Source organism: Cicer arietinum, chromosome 8 (assembly GCF_000331145.2).
Source record: "Cicer arietinum cultivar CDC Frontier isolate Library 1 chromosome 8, Cicar.CDCFrontier_v2.0, whole genome shotgun sequence".
NCBI classification, from domain to species: domain Eukaryota; kingdom Viridiplantae; phylum Streptophyta; class Magnoliopsida; order Fabales; family Fabaceae; genus Cicer; species Cicer arietinum.
Window position 1 is genome coordinate 27350778 of NC_021167.2, and position 13582 is coordinate 27364359.

At 31.4% G+C, this 13582-nt stretch overlaps 1 protein-coding gene across 2 annotated transcripts; it reads right to left on the reverse strand.

The window, feature by feature from the left end:
* LOC101491107 (ribulose bisphosphate carboxylase/oxygenase activase, chloroplastic) lies at window positions 1–4704 on the reverse strand. 2 transcript variants are annotated; one of them, XM_004512923.4, is made up of 8 exons: window positions 4549–4704; window positions 4233–4371; window positions 2725–2835; window positions 2540–2638; window positions 2302–2412; window positions 1914–2217; window positions 1245–1384; window positions 1–1027 (listed from the first exon to the last, which is right to left on the reverse strand). In XM_004512923.4, the coding sequence occupies exons 1-8, from the start codon at window positions 4611–4613 to the stop codon at window positions 491–493; spliced, it is 1506 nt and encodes a 501-aa protein (XP_004512980.1). In that variant the 5' UTR covers window positions 4614–4704; the 3' UTR covers window positions 1–490. The 2 variants fall into 2 exon arrangements, with proteins under 2 accessions (XP_004512980.1, XP_012574769.1); XM_012719315.3 differs by having other exon boundaries at window positions 4552–4695.
* Between the last annotated feature and the right edge of the window lie 8878 nt (window positions 4705–13582).

Genomic DNA, 13582 nt, shown 5'->3' on the forward strand with positions numbered 1-13582 from the left:
AACTAAAAGAGAGATTTATTACTATCCTAAAAGAATGAATAACATACAAAGAACACAATGAAAAGGCACTGCATCAATAGAACTTCATGAGAAAATAGAACATACCACTGGTCAGTGTAAAAATTAGTTTCACACTAACATCCAATAAAAATCATTTTTCTGCCAAATCACCTCACTATTGTAAGGATGTTTTGAAATTAGTAGTATGACATAGCAAAATGTTGCAAAATGTTTTCATCAGATGTCAGTGTAAAATTGGTTTATACTGTCAGTGTATGCCCCTTTAACTCATATAACATTATCAATTACATAAAAACCTTCCCAGAGAAGGATATTATTCATTACAAGCTCCTCATTGTGTAGCTGCAAAACTTGCAATAAGCTCTTCATTGTGTTGTTGCAAACTTGCAATATATCCAATGGTGGATAATTTTGAACTAAAAACTTAAATGAATCTCTTTAACAAAATATCTAATTTGCCAAAGAATGATTACTGTGATAGTAAACCAAGACCTGCTTCTAAATCTTCCAATGTAATGGTAAGAAGTTCTTCTGTATCTATACAATCAAAGCTAAGTCTTAGGTCCAAATTTTCTCTTGCATTAACCAACATGGTATCTACCAAACCGCCATTCGTTTCCTTACGCTGCTTTTCGGTCGTTTCCCTTTCTATCATCGCTGCTATCGCTTCTAGACTGCAATCCGAATGCAACTTAAATCCATATAGCAAACTACCTTCTGATAAATTGTTCATCTTGATGTGAAAGATTTGTGCTAGCTCCTTTGAATTGAAATCGTTAAAATGGAAAAACTTTGTCACACGTCTGCAAAAGCCTTCGTTAGATGTGATTACTCGTTTCATTGGTTCACTGTACCCTGCAAATATTACTACGATTTTTCCACTATCCATGACCGACATAATCTCCTCCAAGGCTTCCAACCCATAGTCCTTATCATCCGCTTTCTGCATTGGTATCAGTCTATAAGCTTCGTCAACAAAAAGAATTCCTCCTTCTGCTTCCTGGATCTGTATAAGATGTTTGAAGTTTGAACTTGTTAAGCCTAGATTCTAAAACCTGTGGCAAATGTGGGAGAAAAATATATTTTTGGTCTAAACCATCCGGTTTCTAAGGGAAAGGAGCCCGGATAATCCAGAATCGACTGGGAGATAAGTAAAGTCTAACATAAAGATTGTTCACACCAGGATCAAAAAGAAAAAAAGAATTTTAAAGCCAATAACATACCTTCCTCCTAGTTTTCGGACCGGTGTGACCGACAAACTCGCCAACTAAATCGGTTCGCTGTACTTCTGTCACTTTATCAGTAGGTAGAATGCCCACCATATGAAGTAATCTTCCAAGGATCCTTGCTACCATAGTTTTACCTATTAAATATCGAAGTCAGCTTACAATAAGCACACACAGGATCCATAGAGAGTTAGCACCCAAAATATAAGTCTGTTTACTTTAAGAAACAATGAAAATATTTATTTTAAAATTGTGTTCATTTAAATTACTAATAAGGAGATGGAAGACTCGTTAGTAAACAATTGTGATAGAAAGAAGATGGAAGGCGAGCTAGGAAGAATGCATTTTCAGAAATAATGAAAATAGTGTTTTGGCATTTTCATCTTTTCGAAATTTCTGAAAATATTATCTGTTTTCAAAAATTGTAAAAGAAAATGATGAAGAAAATATTTGATCTATATTCTCTTATGTTTATTAGTTGAAGTGAAAATGAAAAAGAAAACATTGAAAAAATAGCCGAACCCTAAGTTACAAGTCTCGTTAGGGGAAGAAAATAAATAATTGCATGAAAAGAAAAAGAAAGCAGTCATGAATGATGTAGTTGAAACAATTTCATCAAACTATACTAAATTGAAGACAATACAAGTATGATATTCCGAAAATAACCTGTTCCGGGATTTCCAAGAAAGGCCATATGAGGTGGTCGTCTTGTGCCAACATGAAGACCAAGAGCTCTACGCCTCTCGTCCAAAAGCATGCCTTTCGCCCACTTGCGTAGTTGTACTTTTAGTTCATTAAGACCTACGATATGCGACATTTCCTTTTCAAGTCCATCCATTTTCGCTTTGGTTTCACTGCACGCTTCAATAGCTCGCCTCTTTCTCTGCTCTTCGAGATGCCAGTTTAGTAGTTCCCTAAGTTTCTCGTTTCCAGGACCTTGCGTAAGATGATTCAAAGGCGTCATTCCCTCCTGCAATTCATAGACTTAAGCATCTACAATGATTTGACCAAAAAAGCTCAAATAACAACAAAGAAAAGAGATAACATTCAATACATTGTCCTTAGCACTGCAATCTGCATTATAATCAAGCAATGTTTTCACGGTTAAGAACTCTTCTGCTCGTAATGAATACCAAACTGCAAGGTGTAAAGGTGTCATACCATTCTGCAAGAAAAAAAGGTCGGAACAAACTTACATATGAATGAATTATTACGAAGCATAAACATAATTCTAATTGAGTTTTAAACTAGATTATTAAAGGATAAATGAAGTGCCTAAAAAAATATATTACATTTGCTCTTGCTTCAACCGAAGCGCCATGAGCAAGAAGTAACTCTGCGGCTTCACTGCAACCGTTCTTTGCTGCCATGTGCAATGGAGTTTCTCCATACTGCAAAAGTGATACAAATAAAATTTTTTATCGTCCATATTTACATTCTAATGATAAATTCGGTAGAAAAATTGATGGGTAGGTACCATATTCTTGGCCTCTATCTCAACCTTCTCCGGTCCTTGCCACTCAAGAAGAAATTTAACTATCTCAACCCTGTTGTTACCTGCAGAAACATGAAGTGGTGTGTTTGCCATCTGCATTTAAAACATGTTTATCGTCACGCATATAATTTAAATAAAATTCAAGATAAATTTTATGACATAAGAAATCAAAATGCAGGTGCGTAACTACATATACATGCCAAACAATAAACCTACTAATGAAGTACACACCACTTTTTCAAAATAGTACTATAAAACCCGGATCAGACTCTTCTAAAGTGAGCAACACGCTTTCACGAGTAAAGTGAGTAATATCAATTGTTGTTAAACAAATCAACTACTTTTGATATTATATGCACATGCATAACATATCATGAGTGGTTAAAATATCCGCCCTTAATTATCTCACTTTACTAACTACTCACTTTAGAAGAGCCAAATCTTATAAACCCAAAAGCATCAACACAATAATGCCCTCTAATCCCATAAACCCTAGAAGAAGAAGAAACCAACAAATGATGAGCAAAGAGAAGCCATAAAAAAATAATCCCTTTCAATGAAAAGTCTAAACATAGAGTCTTCCTCTTGTAGATCTACTGAGTTTTTCTTCTACCAAATACACTAAAAAATGAAACAAAAATCAATTGCCAATAATATAACCCTCTTAAGCAACCTCCATTGGAGCTAACCTATTCAAAACCCAAGACACCAAGCTTGTCTCTCATTTTTCTTTAGATTCTTAAACCATCTAGCATATTGCATTGAAAACATACAAGTATAGCAAAAAAAATGAATATTTAGCAAGACTAGTTAGTAATCAAATCAAGCTAATTTGATCTTTCATAAGATAACCATTCATCAAACATGACATACATCAACAAACCTACCATTAAATTACACAATGAATCAGATTACACCCTTTTGTTAATCACAAGTTATTGTAACCAAGCAGATCTAAATTCCATGCACATCATTCCAAATCCTCAATTCACAACACAAGCTTAAACATTTTCTTACAGAAAACCATAAAGATCTATTTATTTTTTTAAAAGTTAAGCAAAAACATACAAAAGGGTACACAACAATTATAATTAACAATAAAAAAAATGAAATTTTGAAGACACCCAATTGGTAAAAATGAAGGGAAAAGGTGATCTTACAACAGGGTTTACCATAAAAAATCTAATTTTTAACAAAGTTAAGCAACAAAATCAAAAGGGTACACTACAAAAACAACAATTATAATTAAAAATGAAAAAAGATGAAATTTTGGAGATACCCAATTGGTTAAAATGAAGGAAAAGGGTGATCTTACAACAAGGTTTCTCTCATTAAGAAGCATTAACATAAAAATCTAATTTTTAACAAAGTTAAGCAAGAACATACAAAAGGGTGCACAACAAAAACAACAATTATAATCAAAAATGAAAAAAGATGAAATTTTTTAGATACCCAATTGATAAAAAATGAAGGAAAAAGTATGATCTTACAACAGGGTTTGTGTCATTAAGAAGAGAAGGGTTATCTCGAAGTAGTTTCTGAAGTCCAATAAGGTCTCCTGAGAGAGCACAGCCATGGATTGTAGCTGGTTTTGCAGGTCTTGATCTTTGATCTTGTGACCTGTTCATTCTGAAAAATTGTCCAAAGAGAGAGAGAGAAGAAGAAGAAGAAGAAAGTGAGTGGTTCAAGATTGAACAAAGAGTTGAAGAAAGAGAAAGAAAGTGTTTTTTTTTTAATTTATATTTATTTTAATTTAATTTAATATATTTTGAGCTAAATATGCTGCATGAGTGTTTGGTGGCATACAACATTTTCCGATTCCTCCTCAAATCCACAATCCAATCTTCCTTTCTCCTTCTTTCTTCCTTCATATCACCTACCTCTCTCTCTCTCTCTCTCTCTCAAATCTACCCAACAAAAAAATCTCTCACTTCTCTTTCTTCTCTAAATAGTATTCCCTCCTATATCTCTTTTTATAATATAATTCTTCTACCTACTTTGATTCACATTTAAAGCCATAGTTCTAGAAATATTTTACAATTACAATTCTAAGAATAAGTGTCATTTAACAACAACAAAAAATTGTAAAAAGGTATGTCATATTTAATTTTTAATACAATTTAATCATTTATATATATTTAAATTATTATTATGTTCATAATTTTGAAAGTATTTGCACTTTGTATTATCGAAAAGATATCAATAGTTAAAATGTGTAATTTGTTAAAATGAATTTTCTTTTTTCAAAGCAAAAATTTGGCATGTACCACAAATGTATATTTAATGATTTAAATGTAAAAATTATGTTTGGAATTTGTGTTTTTAATTCTTTAAAAATTTAAATATTGTGTTTTTCAATTAAAAATAATCTACTTTTAGTATCCTTAGCATATGACTTAGATTATCCACAATGAAATTTCTTTTATTTTAGATGTGTAAATGGATCTTAATATAAATATTTAAGCACCATATTCCTTTAACTCAGCACCTCATAAAATATTATTAAATGAATCCTATCAACAACTCTATATTACTATATTTCAACAATAATAATATATTTTAAATAGTTTATTAAGTAGATTAGCAATAAGCATTCATCTAAATATGCACCACAATTTTCAAGTATATTATATTAATTCTTCAGTGATATGAAATATGACTATAATAATTAGGTAAGATAGTAATTGTATTTATTTTACATGAAATAAAAAAAAATGCACTTAACTATCATCTTTAACAAATGTGGAACTATATATTTTTGCTTATAATTAAAGTAGGAAGGAGTATAGTTTTGAGATTTCTTTGTCTCTAAACATAAAACTATTTTCAAAATCAACATGCAATAATGAGTAATGACTTCATTATAAAAAATATTTATATTTCATTCTCATTCAAAAATGCAAATCTTATTCTCTCGCTTGTGATATCAATAAATTATATGAGTAAATATGAAAAAGTAACATTTTTTTAACAAGTTTATTGTTTCAACTACTTGTATTAATACTTCTTTTGTTGTCCAAGTAGAATTCAAAGTATAGTCTTATTGAATCAAATGCCTTCCATAGTGGGTTATCAACTCACCCTATGAATTTTGTCATAAGGTCTTATAATAAAGGATAAAATTAGTATTTAGTATGTTTGATTTTGCAATGATAAAATTGATTTTAAATGAAGCAGTTCTATAAATTTGATTTTGCTAAAAAAAAGAGTTTAGATGCATTCATGTAATGGTGAATTTGATTAATAAATTTTCCTATAGATTATGTATTTGTTTGGAGTTCTATAACAATTGTCAAAGTATGTAATTAATGCTTAATGTTGGTAAGAAAAATTAGAAAACTCTTCTTTAACGTTCTTCAATTGAAATTCAAATTTTCAATATGTTGTATTTATTGCTATTGAAAATTTTGGTAGTAATGATTTCTGAAATCAATACAACCATCTCTTTTGTTCTTGTTGTCCCACCAAAAGTTGCTAGTAATGTTATAAATTTTATCATAAATGTCTTTAGGAATTTTAAAACAAACCATAATGTAAGTAGGAATTGATTTGATGATAACTTTAATGAAAATACTTCTTCAAGCTTGGGATAAACATTTTTCTTTCCACCCTTTAGACTTTTTTCCACATAATCTCCAATTATCTTGAAAAGGTGCTCCATGCATAAAATTGAACCATCTTCTTCCACATGTGCTACCTATTTTTTTTGGGTTAGGGTACCAATTGCTTGTGGACTAGGACATATTAATAGGACAAGCTAAATTTTGCACACCCCTACCTATCTATTGAACTACATATACCTTAAAAAAGTATTCTTTAACTTGTCTTTTGGGGTAGTACTCTAAAAAATGTTTAATTGAGTAGTGTTTATGCTTAAGAATATTGAGTTGGTCACCTCCTACTCTTATGCAAATAGGATATGTTGAAGTTAAATTTTTTTTTATATATGTTTCAATGACAATGAATCTTATAAAATAAATATTAAATTTTATAAAAGAATATTTATTGATATTTATATATATATATTAAAAAAATAATTATTAAAACATCGAAAGAACACATTCATAAAACATTCCTTTAGGTCAGTAAAAGACAAATAATATTTTCATTGAATGGAATCTTAGAAGAAATAATTATTTTATTACGTCATGGTGAAAATACTCAGTATAAGAATCTCATGATTCTAAACTTCAAGAATACGTAATAGAATGATCCAAAAGTGTGATATCAATGTTCAAAATTTGCTTTTCATTAATAGAAATCAAACAAATTAGGAAAAATCTGGATATATATATATATATATATATAAGAAATAAGTTATAGCGTATAAATTGGTATGATTAAAATAAAATTGGTAATGATTTTTCTTATGAGTTTATAGTGTTTTTTTTACAAATTTATAGTTTTTTTTAAACTACGTTAAATAATCTTTGAATTTATAATATATTATGTTTTATCTCATTTCTACATTTATTATTTGAATTCAAAAAATTATAAATAAAAAAATTATGTTATTTTATATATATTAATTAGTTTGTTCGACCATTAAATTTTATCAAACATCTCAAATTCAATCTACTGAGTTTTCAACAATAAGAGCTAGTTCATTTGTTACTTTTTACTGAATATAGTCTATATTAAGTGTAAAAAACTAAAAGCTTAATTGCAGTTTTAGTTTTTTTATTTTTATTGATTTACAAAATTGATTTTCTTATTTTAAAAGTCGACAATTTTAGTCTTTCTCTAGTTTTTTAACTAAAAAAATATGATGTGACATGCTTTAAATAAGTAACATATGATACTGTGATGTATAATGATTAACAAACATGAAATCATAACAAAACACTATAAAAACTTAATTTTCAACTTCATAAATTTTGTATATTTGTAATTTAATCAATGACATATGAATAATTAATTCATCTAGATGGTTATATATCATAAAATTGTATGTCATATCATTTAAAATATATCAATTTTGTAAATTGATAAAAATAAATAGATCAAAAGTGTAACTAGATTAAAATCTAAGTGTGAAATAATAGTCTTAATCTATTAATTAATTTTAAACAATTAATTTATATTATTAGTGCTTTTCATGGGGAAAATTATATATGAAAATTTAGTGATGAAATTAACAGTTGCCTCCCAATGAGAAAACTCTATAAGCTATAATTAATTTCTTTGGGTTCCCAAACTGACCATTTGGGACAATTATCTCATTCAACTTGACTATTTAAGTTATTAATTTTTTTCTTCTTAAAAAACATAGTAAATTTTACTATAATTAACTCACACAAGTGTGAGGTCTCGAATTTTAATCTAAAATAAGACGTTTAATTTAGCAATATAGACATTCATCAGTTAAATTAAAATTTAAGGATATTTGAATTATTAACTTTAAGCGAATGTAGAGTATACAAAATTGGTTTGTATAATAAAATAGACAAAATTGGTTTTAAAGATGTAAAAATAGTTTTATTAGTTTGGTTGATATTAGGGAAAAATTGATTTTATCTCCACACATGATCCCAAAATTTGTATGATTCAAAATTATTAGTTTTATATTGTCGACATTTATAAATTATTCAATATCTTGTAACAATACAATGACATAATGCAATATTTACACATTTACATGATCATCAACACAAGAATTTTCTGTAGGCTACGGGAGAATCTCACAATCATTCAATTAAAAACTAAACAGTTTAAATTTAAGGTCTATATTTGAAATGATAAATTAAAAATTAAAATATGTATTTTTTAATCATTTGATTTTAATCAAGCTGTCATTAATTATTTTTGACATGAATAAATCCAAATTTGTATCTATGTCTGACTCTCATTCCACCCATTTAAAATAAAGAAATAAACTTAAAAATAACATCCATGCATTTTTCTGATATTATTTTTCATGTGGATTGTTTAATGTTTCTATCTTCCACCAACTTGTTGCTTGAACCAATTTTTATAGTAGGTAATTTGCTGGAATATATAATAATCTGCATATCTAATTATTCTAAAAATATATAAACATTTGCATATTTAGAATTATAATAACAGAACTCTTTCTGTCAATTTAAAAAAATATAGAACACTACTAGAAAAACAGGGTATAGCGTCGGCCAACAGCCGACGCTAACATAGCAAAAGCTGACGCTGACGTCGATCTAGCGTCGGAGAAAGCCTAGGCTAAAACGGTCGAAGCTAATAATTAGCGTCAAACAAATACTACCCGACGCTGTATTAGCGTCGGCTAGGCCGCCGCTATGCCTACGCTACGTGTAAATTTGAAACATCCGACGCTAAAAAATGTCAGCGCCACGTCAGCTGGGGGAAAAGGGTTGCGTCGGATGGCCGACGCTACCCTCAAAATCAGTGGTGTCGGCTGGCCGGCGCTAAAGTCAAAATAACAGTCAATTGTATATAAGGTAGCGTCGGATAGGCCGACGCTAATTTCAAAATATTTTAGTTCATTATGCTTTATTTTATAGCCCCTGCTTTGCTGAATTTCATTTTTTTAATAATATAATTGATTTCTAATAAACATTAAAAGTCATTTATTGACATTATAACAAACGCATAGAGTATTAAATAACATAACAAAATATCATGTGTTCTGAAACTACAAAATAACAAATAGTATCGAATAACAACTTTAAAAAAGTTACCTAATACATAATTGTCAACCACTACAAAAAGTAAGCATAACTATGACATTAAGGTTCGTCAAGCGATACATCGTCTAAATTATGATCGTAATGAGGATGCGAAGGAGGATGACTCGCAGTAGATGATCCACCAGCTGATTGACGGTGCAAAACGTCAATTTTATCTCCAAAAAATTGCTTTAATGCATCAAAATCATTCTCTAACTTCTGTGAACGCTCCCTAGCCTCTTCGACGACATTGGTAGCCACTTGAGCTTGGGCCACTGCATCCTGAGCAATTTGTTCAGCTCTAATTCTAGCTGCCATCTCCGCTTCTAAAGACATCTCAGTCATAGAATTAGAAGGATTCTGGGAATGTTGTGTAAGCGATACACACCCCTGTCGGACGTTAACGGACAAGCCTCCCGTACCATAAACTCGACCACGAGTGCGACCGCTGCAGATTCAGTCCATAACTTAAGTATTGTCCCTCCATCTACCTCTTTACCACTTTCTTCACTTGTTTCGCCAATTTGTGTTTGTACTTCCTCCAATTTTTTTTTAAATGTTCCCTGATAAATGGAATAAATTAATAACGTAATATATGATCAAATTTCTAAAATAAATTAAACAAACAAGTGTATAATAAAGGGATTGCTCTTCTAGGTATAAATGACATCATATTATTTTTTGGTTGATTTGTAATATAAAGAATTTGCATAAAGAATTTACATAAATAAAGAACATACATAGGTAGATTCTACGCGACTATCAACCCAAGCGCCATTTTTTCTCTTGTGGGTTGTCAAAAATAACTCATCTGGAAGTAAATCTCTTTGAAGGTTATTGCTCTACAAATAAAATCAAGATTATTGGATCACAACTCAGAATTAGAAATCATAACATTAAATTGTATTAATTTTAAGTAAATGTAAATTTAATACATACGAGCTCAATCGCAACATCAATATGAGATTTGCGGCCTGAGGTGTGGACAACACCGCCTCTTGTTGAAGCTCGATTGGTCTTATTTTGGTTGGAGATGTTCTTGAATGATGTACCTTCCCAATATGCTTGAAGACCAGTCCAAGCTTCCTCACCTATCCAACTAGGTCGAGTCCCTTTTTTCCACACCTTTGTAAGCATATCTGATAGTCTTTTAGCGGCCTTTTGTTCAAACAAACGTTTCACAATATCATTATGACAAGGATCCCACGATACCTTCTCCTGGGAATAACAAAAAGTATATATGTACTAACTACTATCAACAAAACATATTACACAATTCTCCTTATATATGCTAGAAAAATGAATTGAACATATAATTATATTCAAAGGCTTACCGCAAACTTTTCAAACCAATCTTGTCTAATTATGTCAGTGGTTGCACTCCAACCATAGATAGGCTCATGAAATTGTTTTTGTATGGCATACCTAATGGCATCTGCAACTGCGTTGCTAGGAGTGGGTCTGCATTAATGTATTGAAGAAATAAAGTATTAAATAAACAATATGTGTCTATACTTATGCTTCTAATATTAAGAAAATAAACAATTGTTGTAACTTACCATTTACCATAAGGTCGTATAATGACTTTTCCATTATCATCTCTCACAGGCACGATAGGAGGAACATTCCATTGACCCACCTTCTCATCATCTTGGTTGTTGTCCCAATTTCCACCCTATCCTCATGATCATCGGAAGTTTATTCCACATTATTCTCTACCAAAGCCTCATGTGGGGAATGTTGTGAAGAGGCACCCATGGTATGAATACTTAAACCTGGAGTCGGTATAAAGACAAATACCTCAGGGGTTGAGGCATGGATGGGAGATGGTGTCGAGTGAGATGGTGGTGTTATAGTATCAGCAGGTGCTACAATCTTAGTTGATGTTGGAGGCTGAGACGGGGATGGAGACGAACAATGAAGTGGCCTAGTGGTAGACAAGTTGCGACGTATGACATCCCGCTGCTCATTAAGTTTACCCGGTCGCAACATCTTTGGTTTACCCCTAGTAGGATGAGCATTTCCTTTATCACCGCCACCTTTGTTAGTCATCTGTTGTCATAAAGTAAAAAAGAGTAAATAAAAAATGTCACATAAATACAAAATCTCCACGTGACCCCTTAGTTTTGTGGTAATTGCCACACACCATCCACACTTATCTCTACACATTTCTGGATAGGGGACATAATACACTTGTCTTGCTTTTTGCACCAGGATGAAAGGATCATAAAGACGATAACGTTTATCCATCTTAGTATCAACAATTTGATATTGTGGATGAATCTTTATACCCCTATTTTTTGTTGGGTCAAACCATTCACAATAAAATAATGCAACTTTGTCCTTCAGATTAAAGTAATCTAGTTCTATGATATAGTTGATCGTGTCATAGTAATCCTCTTCTCCTCCTTCAGTAAGACCCCTTACATGCACCCCACTATTGATTGTCTTTTTATTAATGTTGTAGGCCTTAGTGTGAAACGTGTACCCGTTAACAAAGTAAATGTTCCAGGATATTGCCATTGATGAAGGACCAGTATATATGTACTAACTACTATCAACAAAACAGATTACTCAATTCTCCCTATATATGCTAGAAAAATGAATTGAACATATAATTATATTCAAAGGCTTACCGCAAACTTTTCAAATCAATCTTGTCTAATTATGTCAGTGGTTGCACTCCAACCATAGATAGGCTCATGAAATTGTTTTTGTATGGCATACCTAATGGCATCTGCAACTGCGTTGCTAGGAGTGAGTCTGCATTAATGTATTGAAGAAATAAAGTATTAAATAAATAATATGTGGCTATACTTATGCTTCTAATATTAAGAAAATAAACAATTGTTGTAACTTACCATTTACCATAAGTTTGTATAATGACTTTTCCATTATCATCTTTTCCATAAGGTCGTTTCAGCAAGATGGATAGTGAAGGTTGGAGATCATCACATTCTGAATGACGATTATTACTTAAATTTGTGGTCGGCAACAAATTGAATGACTTGAAATAATGAGAACAAAAATAAGTTGTCTCGCGTTGTATATAGTCAGCGCATATGGAGCCTTCAACCCTAGCCTTGTTTGTCATTGCCCGCTTTGAGACTCCCATACATCTGCATATTTAATCATTAAATGTCTATAAGTTATAATAAACCTAGTAATCTGTTAAAAAATCAACCACAACAGTTACCTTTCAAATGGATACATCCACCGGTAATATACTGGACCACCTAACATTGCTTCATAGGCAAGATGTATTGAAAGATGCTCCATTGAGTCGAAGAAACCTGGTGGAAAAATCCTTTCTAACTTGCATATGATAATTGGAATGTTATCATTCAACTTAACTAAGTCGTCCAACCTCAATGTATTGCAACAAAGATCCTTGAAGAATCGACTTAGCTCGGTTAATGGTTTCCAAACAAATTCTGGCAAGGAATGAAATGCAATTGGGAGTAAACATTCCATGAAAACATGACAGTCATGACTCTTCATCCCATGTATCGTACCCTTCTCAACATCGGCACACCTAGCAAGGTTTGAAGCATAGCCATAAGGCATTCTCAAATCCTTAAGCCATTTACAAACCAACTTGGCATCTGATGATGTCAAAGTGTAATTTGCCTTTGGTTTACCCATCTTTCCATTAGATAAGACTTGCATCTCCAAGTCCCCGCGAAAGCATAATAAAGACAAGTCTTTTCTCGCCTTTTCATTATCCTTTGTTTTACCTTTAATATTCATAACAGTGTTAAATATATTATCAAAGACATTTTTTTTCTATGTGCATCACATCGAGATTGTGTCTTAACAAGTTATCCTTCCAATATGGAAGATCCCAAAAAATACTTCGTTTTTTTTTTCCAATTATGACCCACTCCATACCTGTTCAATTTCTTTTTCCAACCAATTTCAGTCACTTTTGGAAAATTACTCACCACCTCCAAGATCTCTTGCCCTGTGTAAATGTAAGGTTCACCGTCTTTCTCATCCCTATTTTTTGTAAAACTTCTTTTACTTCTTCTGAAAGAGTGATTAGCTGGCAAGAATCGACGATGACAATCAAACCAAGAATTCTTACCGCCATATTTCAAAGTGAAAGCTTTTGTGTCTTCCATACAATGAGGACATGCCAACTTACCTTGTGTTCCCCATCCAGATAACATACCATA